Source organism: Eutrema salsugineum, unplaced genomic scaffold (assembly GCF_000478725.1).
Source record: "Eutrema salsugineum unplaced genomic scaffold, Eutsalg1_0 scaffold_5, whole genome shotgun sequence".
In the NCBI taxonomy this organism is placed as follows: Eukaryota; Viridiplantae; Streptophyta; class Magnoliopsida; order Brassicales; family Brassicaceae; genus Eutrema; species Eutrema salsugineum.
In genome coordinates, this window is record NW_006256612.1 from 2,609,456 (window position 1) to 2,634,510 (window position 25,055).

General features: G+C 39.6%; 5 protein-coding genes across 5 annotated transcripts; 1 reads left to right on the top strand and 4 right to left on the bottom strand.

Annotated features, from left to right (window-relative positions):
- Positions 1–574: 574 nt before the first annotated feature.
- Positions 575–5,231, top strand: LOC18991807 (protein NRT1/ PTR FAMILY 7.3). Its single transcript, XM_006415133.2, has 6 exons — positions 575–762; positions 1,445–1,562; positions 3,155–3,372; positions 3,467–4,038; positions 4,117–4,618; positions 4,712–5,231. Exons 1-6 carry the CDS (start codon positions 733–735, stop codon positions 5,126–5,128), a joined length of 1,857 nt encoding a protein of 618 aa, XP_006415196.1. The 5' UTR covers positions 575–732; the 3' UTR covers positions 5,129–5,231.
- Positions 5,232–5,338: 107 nt separating this feature from the next.
- On the bottom strand, positions 5,339–8,439 carry LOC18991808 (plastidial pyruvate kinase 3, chloroplastic). The gene is made up of 12 exons (XM_006415134.2): positions 8,095–8,439; positions 7,604–7,873; positions 7,355–7,520; positions 7,125–7,259; positions 6,922–7,032; positions 6,748–6,836; positions 6,591–6,653; positions 6,334–6,509; positions 6,134–6,233; positions 5,903–6,051; positions 5,695–5,803; positions 5,339–5,599 (listed from the first exon to the last, which is right to left on the bottom strand). Exons 1-12 carry the CDS (start codon positions 8,320–8,322, stop codon positions 5,483–5,485), a joined length of 1,713 nt encoding a protein of 570 aa, XP_006415197.1. The 5' UTR covers positions 8,323–8,439; the 3' UTR covers positions 5,339–5,482.
- Positions 8,440–9,034: 595 nt separating this feature from the next.
- On the bottom strand, positions 9,035–11,334 carry LOC18991809 (pentatricopeptide repeat-containing protein At1g32415, mitochondrial). The gene has a single exon (XM_006415135.2). The coding sequence runs from the start codon at positions 11,332–11,334 to the stop codon at positions 9,052–9,054; it is 2,283 nt and encodes a 760-aa protein (XP_006415198.1). The 3' UTR covers positions 9,035–9,051.
- Positions 11,335–11,428: 94 nt separating this feature from the next.
- On the bottom strand, positions 11,429–13,238 carry LOC18991810 (vacuolar protein sorting-associated protein 55 homolog). Its single transcript, XM_006415136.2, has 5 exons — positions 13,065–13,238; positions 12,452–12,582; positions 12,324–12,363; positions 12,050–12,134; positions 11,429–11,896 (listed from the first exon to the last, which is right to left on the bottom strand). Exons 2-5 carry the CDS (start codon positions 12,548–12,550, stop codon positions 11,698–11,700), a joined length of 423 nt encoding a protein of 140 aa, XP_006415199.1. The 5' UTR covers positions 12,551–12,582; positions 13,065–13,238; the 3' UTR covers positions 11,429–11,697.
- Positions 13,239–15,265: 2,027 nt separating this feature from the next.
- Positions 15,266–16,342, bottom strand: LOC112083929. The gene has a single exon (XM_024152151.1). The coding sequence runs from the start codon at positions 16,340–16,342 to the stop codon at positions 15,266–15,268; it is 1,077 nt and encodes a 358-aa protein (XP_024007919.1).
- Between the last annotated feature and the right edge of the window lie 8,713 nt (positions 16,343–25,055).

Genomic DNA, 25,055 nt, shown 5'->3' on the forward strand with positions numbered 1-25,055 from the left:
CATATTATTTTTTATTTTTGACCAAAGTATTTGCTTATAACAATTTAATCATCTTTGAATCAGATTTTTCATTTACAACAAATACCATACTTAATTATCTTTAACTAAATGTATTTAAAATAAATATAATCACGATGGAGAATTCGAATATGATATAATTGTTAGTTATATCCTTACATCACAATAATTCTCTCTATTATATTTAAAATTTTAAATTTAGTTGGAAAAAAGTAAAACGCCATCTAAAATATCATCCTTCGAACTAAACTATCTCTTTCAATATTATTGGTAAGATGATCGATCCTGTCAGCCACAAAACAAAAGTTTAGGGGAGAAATGCAAATATAGTTTTCCTTATTATAAAAATTGTGCTTCTGAGCTTTTTTGTTCTTTTATTTTTTTGTCATCGTGCTTATGTGTATATTATTTTCTAGAAATATAATTAAAAATTGAGCACAAAATAAGTATATAATTGAAAATAGGTATTGGGCATGTGAGTGTCCCATGAGAAATCAGGACCGTTCAAATCATCTTCCAAACTTCTATTTATTCTCAATCTCCTCCTCTCTACAACATCCAAGCTTGAACTTGCTTTCTGCTTCTTCCTTCTTCGTCCTTTGTTATAATTCTTTCATATCAGTTTTCAAAAACAAAAACAAAAAACACTAAAAATTTATTTCGTTATTATTACCTTACCAGTAATCACATACATATAACACAATATCATCAAAAATGTCTTGCCTAGAGATTTATAACAAAGACGTAAGTATTTTTAAGCTTCTCCCTTTAATTGTTTCTCTTGCTTTGATATTAATCAGAGTTTAAATTAATGGGTTTTTACTTTTCTTCCGTAAAAAGATTTTATCTTTGTGATTATGGTTCTTGTTTCTTGAGTTACATATGTGACTTAAATGGAATTTTTTTAAAAAGTAACTGATAAATAGTAAAATTGTAAAAAGCTTTTGGTGCCTCAAGAAGAGCATGATCAAAGGGGCATGCTCAATGCAATGGATAGTCACGATCTTTATGTGCAAAATACATTTAGCTCAACATCTTTTCTTTTTTCTTCATTTCTTTTTTCATCGTCATCAAGCTTTTATACGTTCTATAATTTTGCCTATATTATAGCTAATTTGATTTTGTAACATTTTTTCATTTTTGTACTGCAATTTAAAGTGGAGAATAAATACAATAATCTCGAAAGTTGTGTATACAACAGAATACGTGGCAATGCAAAAACTTTGATTCTAATCACATAGATTCAAAGTTAAAAAAAAAAACGTTTTTTCCACCTACAAAAACTATTGAAACTATCGACACTTGAATCTTATCCATATCCAAAGGACAAAAGGTGCTAGAAAATTATCTACGAGAGAATTAAAACATATAATAGCCATTTCTTTCTATATAATAAATTGATGTGTATATATAAATGAAAATGCAGGTGATGAAGAAGAAAGAAGGAGAAGAAGAAGAAACAAGAGATGGGACTGTGGATTATTATGGTCGTGCCTCTATTCGTTCCAACTCTGGCCAATGGGTTGCTGGCATCATCATTCTCCGTATGTCTCTCTTATCTAATCACAGCAAAAATCAAACTATTTTACTTGTATAAGACCACTTCTAAACCGAAATTACGATCGACACCTGAAAAATATAGAATCTTTTGTAAATTGTTTTTTTTTTTATTCACGTCCTTTTCTTAAAGATACCACATACAAACTCATGGTCCTCATATAGGTATATTTATTAGGCTCCATATATATGATCATCGTGTCTTCTTTCTGTTGGACTCATGTTATTAAACTATTATTCTGTATATAGAAACACATGCTTACTTACATATATATGTATATATGTGTGTGTAACATATAAATAGATATCGATATGATGCATATCTAAAAGTGTGTAGATTGATTGATATGCATACTTTTCATTGAGGTAATAAGTTATCAGAAACTAGGAAAGCGACAACAGAACCAACAATATATATAATTAAAAATCATCTTCGAGTTTTACGTGAACGTGTCAAGACATATCCATGTGTTCGAACGTAGACTGCATGCTGTGGTTAAAACCCCAACCACATGACAAATGCATATTCATTAATTATATACCTCTGCTCTGATGAAAAAAATATTATTTCAAAAAATTCACCAAATGGATTTTTTTTTTCCTGTTAAATGGCTTAAATTCACCATATTGATACTTTTCAATCACTTTCTGAAGAAAAAGATAAGAATTAGTCAAACGCAACTAATAATAATATGATGTAAATATGTAATAGAACTGAATTATGATTAAGTGTTTTTATATATTCCGGGTTTAGTTTGTCATTTTAGAATATCTGAAATTGAAGTTTTTAGAGTTGTAAGTGATTCTATATATGGCGATATATTTAGAGTTTTTAAAAGATGTTTTGAAATTTCTAAAGTTGAACCAAAAAAAGAAACAAAAAAGTTATTTTGAGGAAGACGACACTAATAATAATATATTATTGCAAGTGCGAGGAAAGCATGTGTTAGTGGAATTACGTTGCCTTACACGTAATTACCCATCTCGTTTGTCCATGACGTTGGCTTATGCCACGTCCATTTCTTCACATTTTTTCCTTTATATATTTCCCCAAACATGTTTCAAATTTTTATCTAATAAATTGTGTTTGTATTAAATTATATTGCAAAATGCTTTAAAATTTCGCACCAAATCAAAAAATCTTTCTTTATATGAAAATAAAATTAAGTCCAAAACATCCTTTTTTTATAAAACAAACAATAAATACAATTTAAGATTTTTAAGTTGGTTTGATTAAGTTAGTAGAGTCCACGTAATAAGTTTAATAAAAAAATATTCATATAATTATAACCAATTTGTAATACGCATGTGATTATAACTTTTCTAAATAAAACTTGTGCATAGAACTTGATTATCAAATAAAATTATTAATTTCGTTAGAAGGTGGAAATAGAGTAGTCATTAGACACTATCCAACCAAAGAAATGTTAACATCACCTTGACGAACACGGAACATCTCAATTATTCTCAATCATTCCATTCATTCATCAAGTTCCGGTTTCTTTCAAAATCAATAGTCTTAGTTAACTCACTAAACCAGTTTTCTAATCGAGTTTTGTTAATTGAACCGGTTTAACAGTGAACCAGGGGTTGGCGACACTGGCGTTCTTTGGAGTTGGAGTGAACTTGGTGCTGTTCCTAACGCGCGTTTTGCAGCAGAACAACGCAGACGCAGCGAATAACGTCAGCAAATGGACAGGAACTGTTTATATCTTCTCATTGGTCGGAGCATTTCTAAGCGATTCTTACTGGGGTCGTTACAAGACTTGTGCTATCTTCCAAGTCATTTTTGTCATCGTAAGTAATCATAGCAAATCAAAAACATGAATTTAGCCTTTAAAAGTGTAAAAGTTTGAAACTTTAAGCTGATTAAAACACTAAAAAAACGCAGGGACTTTCATCGCTATCGTTATCATCGTACATGTTCTTGATCAGACCAAGAGGCTGTGGAGATGAAGTCACGCCTTGCGGTACACATTCCACAATGGAGATCACAATGTTCTACCTTTCAATCTACTTGATCGCATTTGGCAACGGCGGTTACCAACCAAACATTGCAACGTTTGGAGCTGATCAATTCGACGAGGAGCATCCTAAGGAATGCTACTCAAAGGTCGCGTTTTTCAGCTACTTCTACCTTGCTTTAAACCTCGGATCGCTCTTTTCGAACACCATCTTGGGATATTTCGAAGATGAGGGAATGTGGGCACTCGGTTTTTGGGCGTCCACTGGCTCTGCCATCTTGGCTTTGATTCTTTTCCTCGTTGGAACACCGAGATACCGATACTTCAAGCCCACGGGGAATCCTCTCTCGAGGTTTTGCCAAGTTTTGGTCGCTGCAACCAAGAAATCATCGGTGGAGGTGCCTTCAAGAGGGAGAGAGGAGATGTACGACGAAGATAAAGAAGGGAAAAACGCTTCAGGAAATACAGGGAGGAGGATAGTGCATACTGATGAATTCAAGTACGTTGCCAAAAGATCGCCATTTTTTGCGCATATACTTACAATGCTATGAAGTGTTCTAACATTGTTAATTTTCAGGTTCTTGGACAGAGCCGCTTACATCACAGCAAGAGATCTTGATGACAAGAAACAAGGCGGAGTGAATCCGTGGAGGCTTTGTCCAGTGACACAAGTCGAGGAAGTCAAGTGTATTCTTAGACTGATGCCGATTTGGCTCTGCACTATAATCTACTCGGTCGTCTTTACCCAAATGGCTTCTCTGTTTGTGGAGCAAGGTGCAGCCATGAAGACCACTGTCTCGGATTTCAAAATCCCGCCTGCAAGTATGTCCAGCTTCGACATCCTTAGCGTTGCTCTGTTCATTTTCATATACCGTAGAGTTCTCGAGCCACTAGCAAACAGATTTAAGAAGAAGGACGGAACAAAGGGAATCACCGAGCTTCATAGGATGGGAATCGGGCTTGTGATTGCTATCTTAGCTATGGTCGCAGCCGGTGTTGTGGAATGCTTTAGACTTAAATTTGCAGACAAGAGTTGCACTCACTGTGATGGCTCAAGCTCATTAAGCATCTTCTGGCAGGTAAATGAACACACACAACATAATCCGGTCCTAAAATCTCAACCACTTACAGAGAAAAGTTCTGAGTCCTGATAATCTTCTTCCACTTTACAGGTTCCACAATACTCGCTCATAGGAGCATCAGAAGTGTTCATGTACGTTGGTCAGCTTGAGTTCTTCAACGCACAGACACCAGATGGGCTAAAGAGCTTCGGGAGTGCTCTGTGTATGATGTCAATGTCGATGGGGAACTTTGTGAGTAGCTTGTTGGTGACAATGGTGGTGAAGATCTCTACAGAGGATCACATGCCTGGTTGGATTCCAAGGAACCTAAACAAGGGTCACCTGGACAGATTCTATTTCCTCTTGGCTGCGTTGACCAGCATTGATCTGGTGGTGTACATTGCATGTGCAAGGTGGTACAAGTGTATAAAACTAGAAGGGAAAGATGAGATGCAAGACATGAGTGATGATGAAAATGATACCGACAGCGACGATTACGAGGAACCAATGAAGGATTCTAAAGTCTAACAAATGTGTGTTTTGTTTTCGTTTTTTTTTTTCGGTTTTCGGGTGGTGTAACATCAAACTGATTGATAAATAAAAGGCTAAATCGGATTAGTCTTTTTCATCGAAAAGACTCTTTTGTTTTATGGTCATATTTTCTAAGATGAGTGAGACAGAAATCCTCCATGACATATCAATTATCAAACATTTAGGTACTAAACTAAAACCAGAAAAGAAAAAGAAAAATTGCTTCAATAACTTAAAGGGATATATATGGTTTCATTGTGAGTGATTCAAACAATGTGGGATCAAAGCGTTTAAGAGAAAGAAAACTGTGTAAAAAGTCAGAGATGTTGAAGCTCAATAAGTAAAAAAACATCAACCTATCTTTATCTTACGGACTTGTATGAGATGTGTTGATTCTTCACGCCAAATGGGTTGCGCACCGCTTTGGACAAGAGTTACATGTTGTCCTTCCTTGAGCATATTCTCGTCCTGAGCAATATATAACAGATAAGTGTTATCGAAACTGCTTCTGCAATTAGAGAAAATGTAAGGTCGATATATGAGGAGGAACATGGTTATTGTACCTGTAAGAGTTTCAGAGACCGGGCATATGTATCTTCCGCATCATCAGAAAACTCCATAAATATAGGCATGACACCTTGATATAGAGCCAGCCTTTGCATTATCCTTCTCCTAAAGGAAAGAAACCAGCATATTGATCAAAACCCAATTCGTCGATTAAAAGTTGCATGGATAGGACATTTCGTGAATGACAGATAAACAATCACATACTGGTTTGTGAATGCAAAAATTGTTGAGGAGGGACGGTAATGGCTTAGAAGCACTGCCATGGATCCAGTTCTCGTGAATACAATTATCGGTGTGCTCAGTGTATTCGCCATTATAGAAGCATGAAAAGCAAACATTTGGCCCATGTGACCCTACAGCAAGAATGTCGATATTAACATTCACATATGACTAACGAACCATATTTAACATCTCTGATATGATTATTATGTGTACCTTGTAAGCAGTGGTACGGATTGCTGAGGTTCTGACAGGTAAACTTGCCTCAGTTCTCAACGCCACAGTATGCATTACGTTAACAGCTTTCAGTGGAAACCTTATATCAGAGGGTGAAAAAATATAAGAACATTTCAAGATCACATCGCATGTAAGTCCTATTGATGGAAAAGGTAAGAGGTTTAATTTAAAATACGAACTTTCCGTGTGCGGTTTCACCAGAAAGCATGATTGCATCTGCACCTTCACGGACTGCAATTGCAATGTCAGAGACTTCAGCTCTTGTAGGTGTTGGATGATTAATCATACTCTCTAGCATGTTTGTGGCGACAATCACTGGTTTATGAATGTTCCTACACCTTCTGATGATCTCTTCCTAAAATTAAGGCACAATAGCAAAAGCATAAATACCAACATAGTCTAGTGTAATGTTTCGTAAACCAAGTGTTGAATTTACCTGTAACAAGGGGACCTCTTCAATGGGAAGTTCAGCTCCAAGATCTCCACGAGCAACCATAGCCTGCCAAAGCAATAATAATTATATAAGCTAAGGAAAAACTCAGCATTAAGCATTAATATATTAATTCTGATCATAGAAAGACTCTGAAACCAACCCCATCACAAGCGGCTATGATAGAAGGAAGATTCTTTATAGAGTCTGCGCTTTCAATTTTCACAATCACCGATATATCCGCACTGCAGGCTATTTAAATCATTTGGAAGATTCATTACTTTCACAGAAATTTCACCAGTGCGATCCTAGGTTGAAGAAATAGGGGCACACTTACATTTGAGATAGTTCTTCAGCTCATGGACAACTTTAGCATCCTTAACAAAAGAGACGGCATAGAAATCAACTTGGTTGTCCACTCCGAATTTAATGTCTTCCCAATCTTTATCTGCAGAGAGTGAAAACCAGAGCATGAAACATTGAATTAGAAAACCTCCTTGATGCAAGAGATTAGGAAAACTAATAATAGCTGATATTAACCTGTAATGGAAGGAAGAGTCGCACTCTTTCCTCGAACGTTCAAGTGACGCCTAGATTGAAGCTCTCCACCGTCAATAACTACACATTTCACCAACTCGCTCGTCTTTGATTTAACAGCTAGCGACATCATTCCACCTAGTATAAAGACACAAGAATCCATCAAGATCGAAACAAAACAAAGACTTCCATAACCACAAAGACATCAGTAATCTTAGATGTAAAGCTCTTACCATCCACCAAGAGTATGTCCCCAACTTCAACATCGTTAACAAAATCGTCATAATTCACACTGACGGTATCGTTAAGCGAGACACCTCTCTTGATGGTGAAACTAAACTCTTGACCTTCTTCAAGGAATATCGGCTGAGGTACATCACCGCTTCGAACCTCAGGACCCTTCACACACAAATCAAACAAATAAATAAACAAGAAAAACCACAGAGCTTTCGTTTAACAAACAAACAAGAAAAGATTTTTACCTTTGTATCCAACATTATAGCAATGGCTTTGTCTACAAACAAATGGTTGTATTCTTTCACTAGATCAATAGTTTTCTGGTGAGAAGCATGATCACCATGAGACATGTTCAAACGAGCCACATTCATTCCTGCTTCCGCGAGCTTCCAAATCATTTCACGAGAGCTCGAAGAAGGTCCAATCGTACACACTATCTTAGTTTTCCTCTTGCAATCATTACTTGTTCTTGGTTCCGCCAATTTATACGGCTCGATTGAAGAATCCAAAACTTCCTACAATGACCCCCCAAAAATCACATTCAACGATCAATTCGGAAACATCGATAAAACTATCACTCTAATGGTATCAAATCGAATCCTAACGATATTGATTCCAAACATTTTCATTCGAAAGCATTTGGCTAGAGGAATCAAAACAGAACGTGACAAACAAGAAAACCAAAAAAAAAGAGCAAATACACCAATTTAGGGGCAAAAAAATGAATTTGACTCACCAAATCGAAAGCGCCATTCTCTGCATAAACCTGAACTTTCCGGTTATTGTCATTGATATTAATCGATCTGACGGAGAGCGACAAATGACGGTGAGCGATACCGGACTTCACGCCGGCGCCGATTAGCGTTCGCTGGAGAGATGTCGGCAAAACTCCAATGTTCCTGGAGGAGGAAGGCAGAGCGCGATCTACCGTCATTCCCGTCGAGATTTGACCTATCGCCGCCATGTCACAGCACCTGAGAAGCAGAGAAATGCAGAGAGGAGAGAGAGAGAGAAAGAAGAGAGAGAGTTTGTGTTAACGTTTAGTGGCGATATTTATGAGAGGAAGAGAGAGAGAGGGAAGGAGGGGCGGAGAAAGAGAGAGAGAGAGAGGGTTTCGTCTTGTTTCTATGTTATTTGTTTGGTAGACAGTTACACTGAACCCTCTGACTCACAGAGAAGCAAATAGTTTTCTGAATTTTTTATATGTCGATTAGTAGAGATCTTGTCTCTACTCTCTCTACAAGTCTACATCGCCTTGGCATATACCAAAGTCCACATTTTATACCTCAAATATTACCAATTTGTTATGTGAATGCTAAAATTATATTGTGGCTGTAAAATTAGGAACCAAAGAGGCATAAGACCATAAACACAGGCTGGTTAACTGGTTTTTGTTTTGCTGTCGGTAGTCGAATTTGTGGTTTTGAATTCTCTAATCTTTGGGGGTGTTTAGCTAGTCCAGCTGAAATCATTAGTTTGTTAAAGCAAATTAGTTTGATTTGGTTTGAAAAAAATTCAGTAATAATACAACCAACAGTAATTATGAAGATTCGAGTAATTTTAAATGATTTTCACTGTGATCAATTAAAAAAAAGTCGCCAATTTTCCTAAAAAAGGAAAAATTAGTTTTCTCTCTTTAAACCTAGTTAAATACAATTAGACAAACATATGTGCTTCACTTCTCAGTTCTCTCTCAGCAATGGCAGAGAGTCAACGGTTTCTCTTCTTCCTCCTCAAGCATTCCACTACCATTCCCATAAAACATTGGCAAAATCATCTGAGCAATATCACTAGCAGATTTATCACCAGAGAGAAACACATTAGCTCTTCCATTAAGCACAATCCAACTGCATCCTGGTGTCTTCTTCACACCTTTAAACCCCATTTCTTTCCTCATCTCCTTCTCCATCTCATGCCTCCCTAAACCCGCATACACGTTGCATAGCGCCACGTGTCCCGGCGCATTCACCGGATCCAGCTCTAGCAACCGCGTCGCAGCCCTTTCCGCTACACCTTCCGCATCTCTATCTCTCCAGTTGAGCCCGCACAAGCCTAGCAATGCGCCGTAGACAGTATGGTCTGGAGTGAAAGGCAGAGCTGAGATAAACTCCTCTGCTTCTCTTAGCTTCCCGGCTCGGCCTAAAAGGTCAATCATCGAGATATAATGCTCGATCCCGGGTTGGATTGAATGTATTTCCTTCATCGCTTTGAATAGCTCTAAACCTCTGGTGATGAGTCCAGAGTGGCTACAAGCTGAGAGTACTGCGAGAAACGTTACAGAGTTCGGTTTCATCCCCGAATCAAGCATCTCGTTGAACAGTTTTAAAGATTTGTCTGCTAAGCCGTGATGAGATAAACCCATGATCATGGAGTTCCAAGAAACTGTATCTTTCCGGACCATCTTTGAGAAGATCTCATCAGCATCCTCTATGGCTCCACATTTTGCATACATCGAGACAAGAGAGTTTTGAAGGATGAGATCAGGATCATAGCAAGCCGTCGTCTTTGCGATCACACAGTGTAAATGCTTCCCTTGATCGAGATTCGAAGTAGCACCAGCGGAGCTAAGAAGAACAGAGTAAGTCGAGTTTAACGGTTTCAGGCCATGTCTCACCATATCTGACAAAAGAGACGAAGCTTCAGTAAAAAGTTCGTTTCGGACAAGACCTGAGATCATAACCGTCCATGTTACCCCGTCCTTATCGTGAAGCTTCTGAAACAAATCAAAGGCTCTCGATACATCGCCTGCGTCTAGATACCCATCGATCATCGACGTCCAAGATACTTTGTCGTGTAAGCTCTCGACTTTCTTGAACAGAGTTTGAGCTCGTTCCAAATCCCCGATCTTTAGATAACCGTTGATCATAATGTTAAAAGACTGTAAATCAAAGCTTTCATTGAGCAGAGACTGCGCTGAACCGATCAAACCCGACGATGCATACATATGAACAAGACTTCTCGCCAACCTTCCATCATGATCCACACTTTCCCAACCGTTGGATATGACTTGCGCGTGCAACTGCTCGCCAAGACGGCGATATCCAACACCAAGACCACCACAAGCATAAGCGAGAGAGATGAGAGTCTCCCCATTAGGTGATATCGCATCAAGATCCTTCTTCATCTCAAGAAAAAGCAACAATGCTTCTCTATACAACTCATTCCAAGCAAACCCACTGATCATAGCGGTCCAAGAAACAACGTTTCTCTCAGGCATCTCACAGAACAATCTATAAGCTTGTTCAACATCTCCGTCTCTGCAATAACCATACACCATGCTCGTCCAAGTAACCACATTCTTCTCACTCATCTTCTCAAACAAGAGTCTCGCTTCATCAATTCCATCGTTCTCGATATACCCTTTAATCATCGCGTTCCATGACACAACATCTCGGCTAGGCATAGTATCGAACACCTGTCTCGCCTTCTCCATGTCCCCATTCCTAATCAAACCCGTGACCAACGTGTTCCATGAAACCACGTTTCTCTCAGGCATTTCATCGAACAACTCGATCGCATCTTCACACCTTCCATCGTCACAAAGCGCAGTGAGCATCACAGTCCACGAAACAACGTTCTTCGGCATCTCACGGAACAGTGTCCAAGCCTCGTCTAGCCTCCTGCGTTTCACGTAACCCGTCAACATCGCGTTGCAAGTGACGATGTTCTTCTCTGGCATAACTTCAAACAAAGCCCTTGCTTGTTCCAAGTATCCAGCTTTCGCGTACTTGGTGAGAAGCGAAGTCCAGTAGATGACACGGCTAATACTACTTCCTCTCTGAGGAACTCTGTCGAGCAAATGGCGTGCGTGTACGAGTCCTCCTTCAGATAAGCGTCGAAGAATAAGAGCTTCTTCATTAGAGAAACCTCCGTAACTCGATATCGCATTCCCAAAGAATCTACGGCAACGAATTGGAGAATCGAAAGATAGTTTCCAGAGAAAGCAATAAACTTTCTTCACACAGAGAGCTCGCATTCAAATTAATCTCTTCAAGCTTCTCTATGTTTTATAAAATAGGCTTCACAGCTTATAAACCTAAAGCTGTAAGCTTTATAAAGAAAGGAAAAAATGAAACATTTTCCCAAATAATAATTCTGTTCTGTACACCAAAAGCCAAACCAAACCATATAAAAATTTTCATCTTACAAAACCATTCGTTTATACATACACTTGAAACAAAAATACCCTAAAACTTGTGAGAATCCAATCATTTGAGTCTTGTGAGGTGTGTAGATCCGTTGCAACAAGAGGTTAAGCATCAATGGAACCAGGAAATGGTGAAAAGGCTGAGACTTTGAGCTTGAAACTAACTCTGATGACGAATTTGTCTTGTCTGTTTTAAATGTAGCTGTAATAGTTGTCATTGCCATCCCCTATGCAAATGTAAGACAGAATAGCGACGAGGAAGACAACGTAGGAAGAGAGATCAAAGGCTAATGCGCCCCAACCGATGAGCCCGGCGTGTTTAAGAATCGAAGGTATTGCGATGCTTCCAACTGCTGATGCACCAGTCAAGAACTTGGCTGCATTGATCCAGCTGAATTAAGCAAATATGTTCATGTAAGTTCAGAGAGTTCAAGAGGAATATGGCCTAAGACTGTTTCAAACGCGTATATATGAAACGCAATTGTAAACGTAAAAACAAACCGCAAAACAAACGATTTGAGGTCTGTATATATAAATTCCGCACCTACTGTCTGACTCGCTGAATAGAGATGAACTGTCTGATCCAGCGAAGAAGAGCAAGGGCATAGGGAGAAGCACATACATTATCACTGCATGAGAAAAACCAAAACTGTTAGAGTAAATCGCAAGCGAGAGATTAAAAGCCATCACCATTGATACACGGAGTTTTCAAGTTCATTAGAAACATGAAAGCTAGAGGTTAAAAGGCAAGATTCAAGTCCTACTATCTGTCAAAAAGATTAAACATCAAACCGACCAAGTGAAGCAACACAACTCACCACTTAGCATTGGCCACCAATTATCGAAGAGAGCACAAGCCTGGACCAAATCAGAAAAAGAGGGTTTAACCACAAGTTTGAATCTAAGAATAAACAGAGAGTATAACTTGTAATGATTTCTAGGATACCAGAATCTGCAACACGATCCCTCCTGAAACTAGGATTGCTAAGAAAGCTATCTTCCCCATATCCAAACAAGCGCGCAGGTGTCTAGGTACGTCTGCCATTGAAAATTATCCTTCCACAAGAAAATTGAATCCTAAGAGTAAAACCAAAGGGAAAATTTTCAGAGAGAGAGAGACAAAGTTTTGTGTTTCTAATGTCCCTCAAAACAGAAAATTAATGAGCCAAGCTTTAATTAACATAAGAACACATCAAAAGAGCTGATGAGAGATCTGTTTCTTTTTTCTTCTTGTCCATTAACTTCAAAATCAGACCTCAATTCTACTTCTCCATTCGCTAACTAACTGCAACAAGAAATTTAACTTTCCAGAAAACTCAAAGAAACTTCTATTTTTTTTTACTTTCTTTTGACGAAACTTCGATTTCTACAAAAGAATTATTACCTAATACTCGCCAAGCTCAACTACTCCCAAGAAATTCTACGAAAAATATCGAAAATTACTGAATCCAACCCCAATTGCCAGAATCAATTGCAATCGCGGATCCGAACTTCACAAAAGCGAAAGTCAAACAACAATAGCGACAATTTCAAGGGTTTTAGACCAGATACACACATACCGACCAAGGTTAGATTTTACGCAGGACAATAAAAATACACCCTTTTCGATCAAATCTTTTCACGAACCCAACTGTTGATTCCCTTCAAATATCAGACATTGCCTAAATTTTTTTTTTTTATAGAAAAACATATCTTTTTGTTTTGTAATATCAGGACTTCTATCAGCAGTGGTCGAGCTCATCCTAGTCATGGTAAACCCGCTTAAAAAAGGCAGCCACGTGTCAAATTGACTTTATTTTTAATTAACCAACACTGGTTACACGGACGGTATCAAATCAAATGGACTGCTCCGGTGAAACCAAACCGTAGACGGTTTGAAGATCTTTAGTCCGCTTTGGTTATATCTGAACCAAATTCCGGAGGGCTTATTACCTTAAGAGGAGCTGAATTTGTTTAACCGCTAAATTAATTCGGTTTAATAAAACTTGCTCATCTAATAATTTATTAGAGAACTCGTGTGGCAGTGTGGGGGTTGATAAGCGTAGAAACTTGCTCATCCATCTTACATAACCGGGATCACAGATTTAAATCAAGAACAAAATAATTTGTTAGGTGAATTTGTTTTTAAACCATCTTAATCTCTAAGTGGAATAGTAGATTACTGTGTTGGAGCAAATTTTCATTTGAATAAAGAGTTGTTGAAGTCTAGTTGATTGAGTCTTGTATTTGTTTAGAAAGTTAGTAATAAGACCGAGTATTACGGTCTAGTTGGGGTTTAGCATAATCTTGAGGCTTAAGTTTTGGATTTTGGTGTTGTAAATGGCTATATAAAGTCTTGATGATTAATGGAATAAACACAAGTTTTCAGAATCCAATATTCATAAGAGCAGTTGATCTTTCAAATTTGGTATTAGAGCTCTGTTGGATCTTTGAGAACAAAGAAGCCGTAGCTTCAGAAAACAGAAAAAGAGAGAGAGATGAGCGATGATAAGATGATGCTACCTCAGTTTGAGGGACATTGGGATCATTGGAGCGAAGTTATGGAGAATTTCTTCAGAGCAAAAGGATTGTGAAGCCTGATCGAAATCGGGTTCGAAGAGCCGGCAAGCACAACAGTGCTGACTGAGGAGCAAAGGACACAGCTGGACAATGCCAAAACAAATGATCACAAGGTTAAATATTACCTGTATCAATCTGTTGATAGCACTGAGACGGGTACGGGGACAAGAAATGGGGACGGAAACGGGGACGAGAAATGGCAAAATAAAAATTTATGGATACAGATACGACATGGATATGTCAAAAATAATATAAGAGAAATAATACCTTAAATTATAAATAAAAATAAAGTAACATATAAATCTTAAAATAAAAAACACCTCTATCTAAATCTTAACATAAAAAAAACACTTATGTCTAACATAGTAGTCAAGCAATGAATTTTTTGAAATTCTGGCCTCATCAAGCGTAATTATCAGAAAAGTTCCAAAAACGCTACATCTCCCGTAGACTCAAATCCATCTCCACCAACATCCTACATCTTGGTCTTTTCATCTTTATATTCATCATCATTATTCCCTGATAGAAGACGTAGATTGTTGTGGATGAAAACCAAATCTTGAGCACGACTTGGATCCAACCTGTTTCTTCTTTGTGAATGAATAAATTTGTAAGTGCTCCAATTACGCTCAACACAAAAAGATGAAGTAGGTTGTCCAAGCAACTTAAAAGCCAAAGTCTGGAGGAGAGGAGCTTGGGCACCAAAGTTAGCCAACCAATGATTGGGTTCCATAGTAGACATTGCTGAAATGCATGTTAAATCCCCTAAAGAACCACTTTTCATCGAGAATAATGCATACTCATTCAAAACTTTGAGATGATCGTCAGTATTGGGAAACAATATTTTGAAGAAGTTCATCCTCTCATATGAGATTACAGCATCTTTATGTGGATCAATTCTTGTAGAATCCTCATTTAGCCATGCTTCACTATAAAATCTGCCATATACATATAATTATGTCAAGTGACAAGGAAACAAACAAAACAGATAAAAACATATAGTTTAAGATCTCATATTTTGGGTTTAAAGAGTGAGTTAGACAATGTAAGGGAGTGTTATTCTTTGCCCAACGAGCCACTAAGATCTCATACACCACATCATAGAAGACACTAAATTCAGACAATTGACGATTTTCTTTCTTGTAGATCTCAAGCTTCACCTCTCAATCATGGAATCCCACATCTCATATACCAAGTGAAGTCATGGCTTGTCAGTGTCACAAAATCTAATCATCTCATACATAGTCGCTGTGAAATCAATAATATAAGACACATTTTCCCACCAATCATCATCCATAATCTTCTCCTTAACCAACATTGCTTTTCCTACGTCATCATCTCTATAAGTAGTCCACTCATCACTTATGACCATAGCTTTATGGGTGTGTCTTATAAGTTTCATCCTCTTAAGCATCACAACGATGGAAGCAAATCGAGTATCAGCAACTGAAAACAACTTAAAAGGAGAGAACTTACAGAAGATTGCTAGTCTCATGTTATGGTTCATGATGAAATGTTTGATTGCAAGAGCATCCCCATGAACTATTGTTATCCAGTTGCACTCATCATATGTTTCCACATTCTTTGCTGCACAAATGTTCTTTAAAGCAAGATTGAGAGTATGAACAACACTAGGTGTCCAATAGATGTGAGGATACATACTCTCAATAATCTCTCTAGCTGCCTTACAATTTGCTGCCTTATCTGTAACGATCTGCACAATGTTTTGTTTCCCCACTTCATTTATAACTTCTTCCATCAAACCCAAAATGAATAATCTATCTTTCACCTCACCAAAACAATTCACAGGCTTGATAAACACAGTACCATTCTCAGAAGTAGCCATGAAATTAATCAGAGGTTTTTTTAGAGGATCACTCCAACCATCTGACACAATTGTCACCCCTCTTTCTTTCCATGTTGACTTAAGAGGATTTAATAATTTCTCAACATGGTTCCTCTCTTTCTCTAACAATGTTGTTTGCAGCTTACTATAAACAGGGGACACATAACCATCAATTTTGTTAGCAGCAGCAAACTGAAATGCCCTATGATAGTGTGGATTTCTTGCAAGGTTAAACGCTAACCCTCCAGTAAAAAATATTCTTCTAACTTTCTGATCCAATTGGTCTCTGCCTTCAATACCAAATGCTTTAACAATTGGTGAATCAGCAGCCTTTCTTTTTTTCAAAGCAGAGCCAACTTCACAAGGCAAAGACACTTCTCTTGGTCCAGACTCAGTTTTCTTCTTCTCAAATTCTTCTTCTAACCTTTGCATTGCAAGTTTTTCCTTGGCAACTTCTTATAAACAGCAATGCCAGCATTCTTTATTCCAAGCAAATGAGCTCTAACTCTAGAATATGAATCCTGTCGGATCTCACCACAAAAGTTACATTTGAATTTCCAGGTTCCTTCCTTTTTTCTTTGTTTCTCAAGCTTAGAAACATAACTCCATAATGGAGCATAATCACTTTGGTTGGTATCAGTAGATCCAGTGTTGCTACTATCAACGTTATCATTATTGTCCTTGATAATGATCCATTTAATTAAACTGCATAAAGTTTAAAAAAAGAACTAAAAAAAACTCAACGAACAAGCAAACAAGCAACGAACAAAACAAATAAAGCACAACAACAAATAAAATAACAAAACTATTGACCTATCGATGCTGATGCAAACACAAACAAGTAACATATATATTTATGTTATTGTTTATGGAATTGAATAATACGAACAACGAAATAAGTAATATTAACTTCCTTTTGAATTTTGATCATCTAATCAATTAACAATTGTTACTAATATATATATATATATATATATATATATGCTATTCAGTTATTGTTTATCTATGGAATTGAGACAAAAATAAAGAAAAGACATCATAATTCATAACTATAATAGCGACAAGAGTAGAGAGACGTACTTAGGTGAAAGGTGAAGAGACGTAAGAGACGTAAGAGGTGCTTGGACTTTCTTGCTAGTTTTCGTGAATAATAGGTAAAGAGGAGGCAAAGTTATTTGGTGGTGATTAAGAGGTAAGATGAGTCTCTTAAAAATAGAACTCAAACCCTAAACGTGTATTTTATATTTTCCTTTTTTTTAGTTTGTTTTGTAAAAAAGGAAAAATAACATGAAACGTTTTTGAAACGTCTCCATAACATCTCCATAACGTCTCCGTTTTCTGCTTGCCGTCCCCACCTTATTTGAAACGTATCTGGGACGTTTCGACGCCATCTCCGTAAAGTACCCGTCTCCGTGATGTTTCCGGTACGGGAGACGGCTGCAAATAGTCGTCTCTGTGTAACGAGCAGATATTGGACAGGAGGTCTTCTAAGATCATTTGAGAGTCCATGAAGAGAAAGTTTGGTGGAAACGAACGGGTTAAGAAATCTCTACTGCAAAAGCTAAGAAGAGATTTTGAAGTGCTTGAAATGAATGAATCAGAGAAGGTGGAAGAGTATTTCAAGCGTGTCTTAGCAGTCACAAACCAGATGAGGAGTAATGGAGAATCCATGGCAGAATCAAAGGTGGTGGAGAAGATTCTCAGAACTCTCAGCGAGAAATTCATGTACATGGTGGTTTCCATAAAGAGTCAAAGGACATCGAGAGTATCTCTCTTGATGAGCTGCAGAGTTCCTTAGTGGTTCATGAGCAAAAGTTTAAGAGATCAGACAAAGGTGAAGATCAAGCTCTGAAGGTGACTTATGGACGAGGAACCGGATCTAGAGGCAGAGGCTCAAACGCAAGAGGAAGAGGGTGTGGCCGAGGCAGAACATTCTTGGACAAAAGCACAGTAGAGTGTTATAAATGCCATAAACTTGGACATTTTATAAATGAATGTCCAATGTGGGATGAAGAGGCAAACTATGCTAAAGAAAAAGAAAAGATGGTGTTGATGGCGTGCATTGAAGAAGATGAATCTGCAGCTTGGAAGAAACTGCAGAAATGTTGTTGATGACATACTATGGGAAGCAAGAGAACATGCGAAGGAAGGCATGGTTTCTGGATTCAGGCTGCTCAAATCACATGAGTGGTAATCGTGAGCTGTTCACAACCATGGATGCCAGTTTCAAACACACGGTTAAACTCGGAAATAATAAGAGAATGGATGTCATTGGAAAAGGAAGTGTCAAAGTTGTCTTAAAGGATGCAGTGTACACAATAGGAGACGTGTATTATGTTCCAGAACTTAAAAACAATCTGTTGAGTCTCGGGCAACTACAAGAGAAGGAGTTGACGATCATCATCAGAAGAGGAGCTTGTAAGATCTATCATGATGATAGAGGTCTGATTGCTGAAAGCAAAATGAGCTTAAATAGAATGTTTATGCTGATCAGCGAAGAAGGAGAGTCAAGTCAACAAAAGTGCATGCAAACTGTATTAGAAGAGATTCCTAAACTGTGACATGAAAGATATGGTCACCTTAGCCACCGAGGGATGCAAACACTACAGATGAAGAATATGGTGAGGGGTCTTCCTCAGTTTTACATCCAGAAGTTTACTTGTTCGGATTGTTTGGTCGGAAAACAACCGAGGAGTACCATCCCTAAGAAGAGCATGTGGAGAGCCAAGAAGATTCTAGAGTTAGTGCATTCAAACATTTGTGGACTTATCAACTCCACAACAGTCACCGAAAAGAGGTATATCTTGACTTTCATAGATGACTTCAGCAGGAAGGCCTGGGCGTATTTCTTGAAAGAGAAATCAGAGGCTATTGAGCAATTCAAATTGTTCAAAAAGAAGATGGAGGTTGAAACCGGAAAGAGCATCAGCTGCTTGAGAACTGATCGGGGAGGGGAATACATGTCTGATGACTTCTCAAACTACTGCAAAGAACAAGGGATCATGAGACAGCTTACTACTGCATATACACCACAACAAAATGGCATTGCAGAGAGGAAAAATTGCATTATTCTAAACATGGTCAGGGCAATGATGTCAACCAAGAAGATATCAAAAATCTTTTGGGCAGAAGCAGCAAATTGGACTTTTTATGTGTTGAACAGGTGCCCGACTTTAGCTGTGAAAGAGATCACACCACAAGAGGCTTGGAGTGGAGTTAAGCCGAATGTGGAGCATTTTAGAGTATGGGGAAGTATTGCTCATGTCCATATAGCTGATCAGAAACGAATCAAGCTTGATGACAAAAGCATCGCTTGCATTTTCTTTGGTTTCTCTGAAGAATCAAAGGGGTACAGACTCTACAGTCCGAAGACTAAAAAGATTGTAGTGAGGCGTGTTGTTGTGTTTGAAGAAACAAGGAGCTGGGTGATGAGGACACTAGCTCGGAGCAACCCCAAGACTTGAAGATTCCTACCATGTACGAGCCACCAAGGACTAGGTCAGGCACGAGAAACATGAGGGAAGGGTTCAATGAAGCTGTGGAGGCTCTAATGATGCAAGAAGGACATAAAGAACTCACCAAGACAATGGAGCAACTCAAGATCACAAGCCAAGAAGAATATGCCATGGACGTGAAGGCACCAAGCCCAAGTTTAGACGAGGAAACGTGGCCGCTGCTAAAGACCTACCTTGGCCCAACATTGCTCGTCATTTCTCAAGTCCAAGTCATAGACAACCCGTCTTCGAACCACCTCTAAAGCAATGTGAGTCTTTAAATTTGAATTCATTAACAAAGTTTCCTTTTCTTGTTTTGCAGGTTTTATCGTTAGGTCCTTTAGTTAATTTTCCTTTTTAGATTGTTCTTAGGATTATCGAATTGTTCTCTTTACTTTTTACAGAGTCTGTTGCGTTTTGAGCTTTCCTTTTTTTGATTTGTCGACCCTAGAAGGTCACAGCTGACGGACTATTTATAAAGTCCCATATGCAGCTTTGTAGCCTCACGTTTTTACCTATTATCAATAAAGAGAGCATTTTCTTTAGCAAAACCCTAGAGCTACAAAGACTTGTGCGGCTGTCCCTTGTCTTTGTGTTCTTCCGACTTATCAAAGCTAGATCATAAGCTTTGTGGCGTCCTTCGATCCACCGGTTACTATCATCCCCGAGTTCGTTCATTGGACTTAAACAAAGAGAGCCTTGAGGCCAGTTGTTTAAGTCACCATCTTCCCCACACTTCATTCATCTCGTGTCCGAGTAGAGAGAGCCTTGAGGCCAGCTACAAGGATCCAACTCACACTACACCCGATCTTATATCATTTTGGTATCAGAGCCGAAAGGTTCTGCATCATGTGATATTTATCTGATCTGTTCCCTTCTTTTCATTTTGTGTTTAAGTGTCTTTGATTTGTTTTAAGTTGAGTAGTTACCGTGTTAAAAAAAAAAAAGAATAGAACATACTCGCATCTAGTTTTCTTAGCTTACCTTTTGCATTTAAGACCAAAGAAAAGTCATAAAAACATGTTGTGCAACTAGCTATTTAGTCGAACTCATTTGTTATTGCATCCAAAATTCAAAAAAAAAAAAAAAAAAGCATATCTATATACCCCGTCTTCTATAGTTTTGAGCATTGCATTAAGTTTCGCCAAGTTCAATAGTTTAAACACCCTCAGTTGCGTGTGATCTAGTGTTGTTTCTGTTGAGTTATAGATTCATGGAGGAACAAGCTGTACCGGCCCAAGACACTATCTTCCAAGCCATTGCGGCAATGCGACAAGACATGGCCGCACAACTAGGCCGTATGGAGGAGAGGGTTGGACGGTTGGAGGTACCAAGGCGAGAGGCCGTCAGGCCAATTCAAGTGCCACCACCACAACCACAACAGGGCCAAGGAGATGAGAACATGGCTGAAGAGGAAGGAGATGTGAACAACAATCAAAGGAGACAAGACCCTCCTGACTTAAGAGCACACCAACGGCTACGAGACCCTGTCAACCGCGGCCGAATCAGAGACGACGAAGGTAATAGGCAGGGAAACAAGGATATCAAGCTAACGGCTCCTACTTTTGCAGGCAAGGTGGATCCCGATGCTTATCTAGAATGGGAAAGACGAATGGAATACATCTTTGAGTACTACGGCTACAACGATCAGAGGAGAGTGGCCTTAGCAGCGGCTCAACTCACCGACCATGCCTTGTCTTGGTGGGACCGAGATGTGGCTGAGAGGAGGAGACATCGCTACGAACAAATCAGTACATGGGCCGCGATGAGATACAATCTCCGAAGGAGGTATGTACCACCTTATTTCCATAGAGACTTACAAAAGCGATTTAGAAAGTTGGTGCAGGGTAACAAGTCAGTTGAAGAATATTTTGAGGAATTTGAGACCCTCCGGAACAAGCTAGAACAAGAAGATACCGAGGAGAACCTCATGGCTCAATTCCTTGATGGCCTTCATGACCGTATTGCGAGAAAGGTGGAGAGGCAACCCTACCATGACATTTCTGAGCTCCTACACTTAGCCATTCAGGCTGAGCAGCACATTAAGCGCAAAACGACGGCCACCAATCGCACCAAGCACAACCAAACGTGGAGCCAGCAACCGCCTAGAACGTTAGACAAGGGTAAAGCGGTGGAGACCAACTCCAAATATCAGAAGCCGCCAGCTGAGCCATTCAAAAGCAATCGGCCAGACGCGGGTAAGGTTACAAGTACTTCTAGATCGAGAGATATCATTTGTTTTAAGTGTCAGGGGCGAGGGCATATGGCGAGAGACTGTCCTAATCAAAGAGCCATGATCATGACCTCAAACGGCGAGTACGAGTCTCAAGATGAATAGGACGAGGAGGACGATGCCGAGCTTGACACTGACATCGAATACCCTGATTCTGGTGAGATGCTAGTGATCAGAAGAGCCCTCAGTGCCATAGTTGAACCAGAAACCGTACAGAGGGAAAACATATTTCACACCAGGTGCACCGTGCACAACAAGGTATGTAGTTTAATCATCGATGGGGGTTCTTGTACTAACGTAGCCTGCAAGACTATGGTTGTTAAGCTAGGTTTAAAGACAAGTAAGCACCCTAGGCCCTATAGACTCAGATGGCTTAACGATGAGACCGAACTAAAGATCACCGAGAAGGTTACCATTCCTTTTAGCATCGGTAAGTATAGCGATCAAGTGGAGTGTGATGTGGTGCCTATGCAAGCCGGCCATCTTCTGTTAGGAAGGCCTTGGCAATTTGACAAGGAGACTCTCCACAATGGCCGAACCAACCATTACGTCTTCACTCATGATAAACGTAAGTTCACACTTGCTCCACTCACACCGGCTCAAGTCCATGAGATGCAACTTAAGTGTGCAAAGGACTCCCAGGTAAGTAAGACTAACTTATTTATCACCTCAACTGATGTTTCTAAAGCTATAGATCACCATATGCCTGTGCTACTAATGGTCTTCCGAGAGGCCCTTCTTGCAGGAACCGGTGAGTCTGAGCTACCACTCGAGGCCAGATCTTTGTTAGACAGGTTCAGCGACGTGTTCTCGGAGGAGATTCCAGCTGGGCTACCACCTCTCAGGGGAATAGAACACCAGATTGATCTAGTGCCAGGAGCTGCTCTTCCCAATAGACCAGCATATCGCATGAATCCCACCGAGGCCAAGGAACTTGAGAAGCAGGTTCAGGACTTAATGTCTAAGGGGTATATACGCGAGAGCCTCAGCCCCTGTGCTGTCCCGGTTCTTCTAGTACCCAAGAAGGATGGGACTTGGAGAATGTGTGTGGATTGTAGGGCTATAAACAACATAACCATCAAATACCGCCACCCTATACCTCGACTTGATGATATGTTGGATGAACTACACGAGGCCACGGTCTTCTCAAAGGTGGACCTTCGCAGTGGCTACCATCAAGTGAGGATGAAGCAGGGAGACGAGTGGAAAACCGCTTTCAAGACCAAGCAGGGTCTATATGAGTGGCTCGTCATGCCCTTTGGCCTCACTAACGCGCCAAGCACTTTTATGAGGTTAATGAATCACATCTTAAGGGCCTACATTAGTAAGTTTGTAGTTGTGTATTTTGATGATATATTAATCTATAGTAAGTGTTTTGCGGACCATATTCGGCACCTTGAGCAAGTATTAGAGACTCTTCGTCAAGAAGGTCTTTATGCGAACCTCAAGAAGTGCACCTTTTGCACTAATGAGCTTGTGTTTTTAGGCTTTGTGGTAAGCTCTCAGGGATTACGAGTTGATCAAGAGAAGATAAAGGCGATTCAAGAATGGCCCACACCCACGACCATAGGACATGTTCGAAGCTTCCATGGGCTAGCAAGCTTCTATAGGCGGTTTGTTAAAGACTTTAGCACCATAGCCGCCCCTCTCACTGCTGTGATCAAGAAAGATGTGGCCTTTTCTTGGGGGCCAGCACAGGATAAAGCTTTCCAAACTCTTAAAGTTCATTTAACTAATGCACCTGTTCTAGTTTTGCCTGATTTTAACAAGACTTTTGAAATCGAATGTGATGCTTCAGGATTAGGTATTGGTGCGGTGCTGACTCAAGGTGGGCGACCGGTGGCTTATTTCAGTGAGAAGCTACACGGAGCTACACTAAACTACCCTACCTATGACAAAGAATTGTATGCCCTTGTGAGATCCATGGAAACTTGGCAACACTACTTGTTAGCCAAGGAATTTGTCATTCACACCGATCATGAGACACTTAAGCATCTAAGGGGGCAAACATCACTCAAGAGGAGGCACGCGAGATGGCTAGAGTACATCGAGACTTTTCCCTACATAATCAAGTACAAAAAGGGGAAAGAGAATATAGTAGCCGATGCACTCTCAAGGCGATATGCGCTTATCACCACCCTGGAGGCCAAGGTGATGGGGTTTGAGCATATCAAGGAACAATACGAAGGAGATCCCGACTTTGGAGAGGTTTACCAAGCCAGTGCCGAAGCCGTAGTGGGATCTTTTCATCAGCACGAAGGGTTCTTGTTCAGAGATAAGCGCTTGTGCATACCCCAAGGATCAATGAGGGAGCTGCTGATCCGAGAATCACATGGAGGGGGTCTCATGGGCCACTTTGGGGTAGACAAGACACTGAGCATACTTGTGGAGCATTTCTTTTGGCCCCACCTCAAGAGAGACGTCGAGAGGTTATGCTCCAAATGCGTCACTTGCCTCAAATCCAAATCCAGGTCACATCCCTACGGTCTTTACACACCCTTAACTATTCCTAACCTACCTTGGGTAGATCTTTCTATGGATTTTGTTTTAGGTTTTCCGAAGATCCGAAACAAGGACTCCATATTTGTAGTGGTGGACCGGTTCTCAAAAATGGCGCATTTCATTCCATGTTCAAAGACAAATGATGCTTCCCAAACCGCTGACTTGTTCTTCAAGGAGGTGGTACGCTTACATGGGTTACCAAGGTCTATAGTATCTGATCGTGATACCAAGTTTTTAAGCCACTTTTGGAGGACATTGTGGAGAAAGCTCGGGACCAAGCTACTCTTCTCAACGACTTGCCATCCTCAGACGGATGGGCAAACTGAGGTTGTCAATCGAACTCTCTCCACCCTCTTAAGGGCCATGGTTGGTAAAAATTTAAAGAACTGGTTAGAGTGTCTTCCCTTTATTGAGTTCTCTTATAACCGTGCTACTCACTCGGCTACCAAGTTTTGTCCATTTGAAGTTGCATATGGCTTTAAGCCACTCACTCCTCTAGATCTTTCACCACTACCACCACGGGAGTATGCTAATCAAGATGGAGAAAGCAAAGCGGAGACAGTTCGGAAGCTGCATCAAAAGGTCAAAGAAAACATTGAGAAAAAGACTGAACAATACAAGAAACAAGCAGATAAGGGACGCAAAGAGCTCACCTTCAAGCCAGGAGATTGGGTTTGACTTCACATGCGGCCGGAGAGGTTCCCTAACCAACGCAAATCCAAGCTTTCATCGCGAGGAGATGGACCATTCAAAGTGCTCGAGCGTATCAATAACAACGCTTACCGCCTAGAGTTACCAGGTGAGTTTAATATCTCTTCTAGTTTCAATATATCTGACTTAGCTCCCTTCCACGCAGATGAACAAGTTCTGAGGTCAGAACCTTCTCAAGCGGGAGGGAATGATGAGGACACTAGCT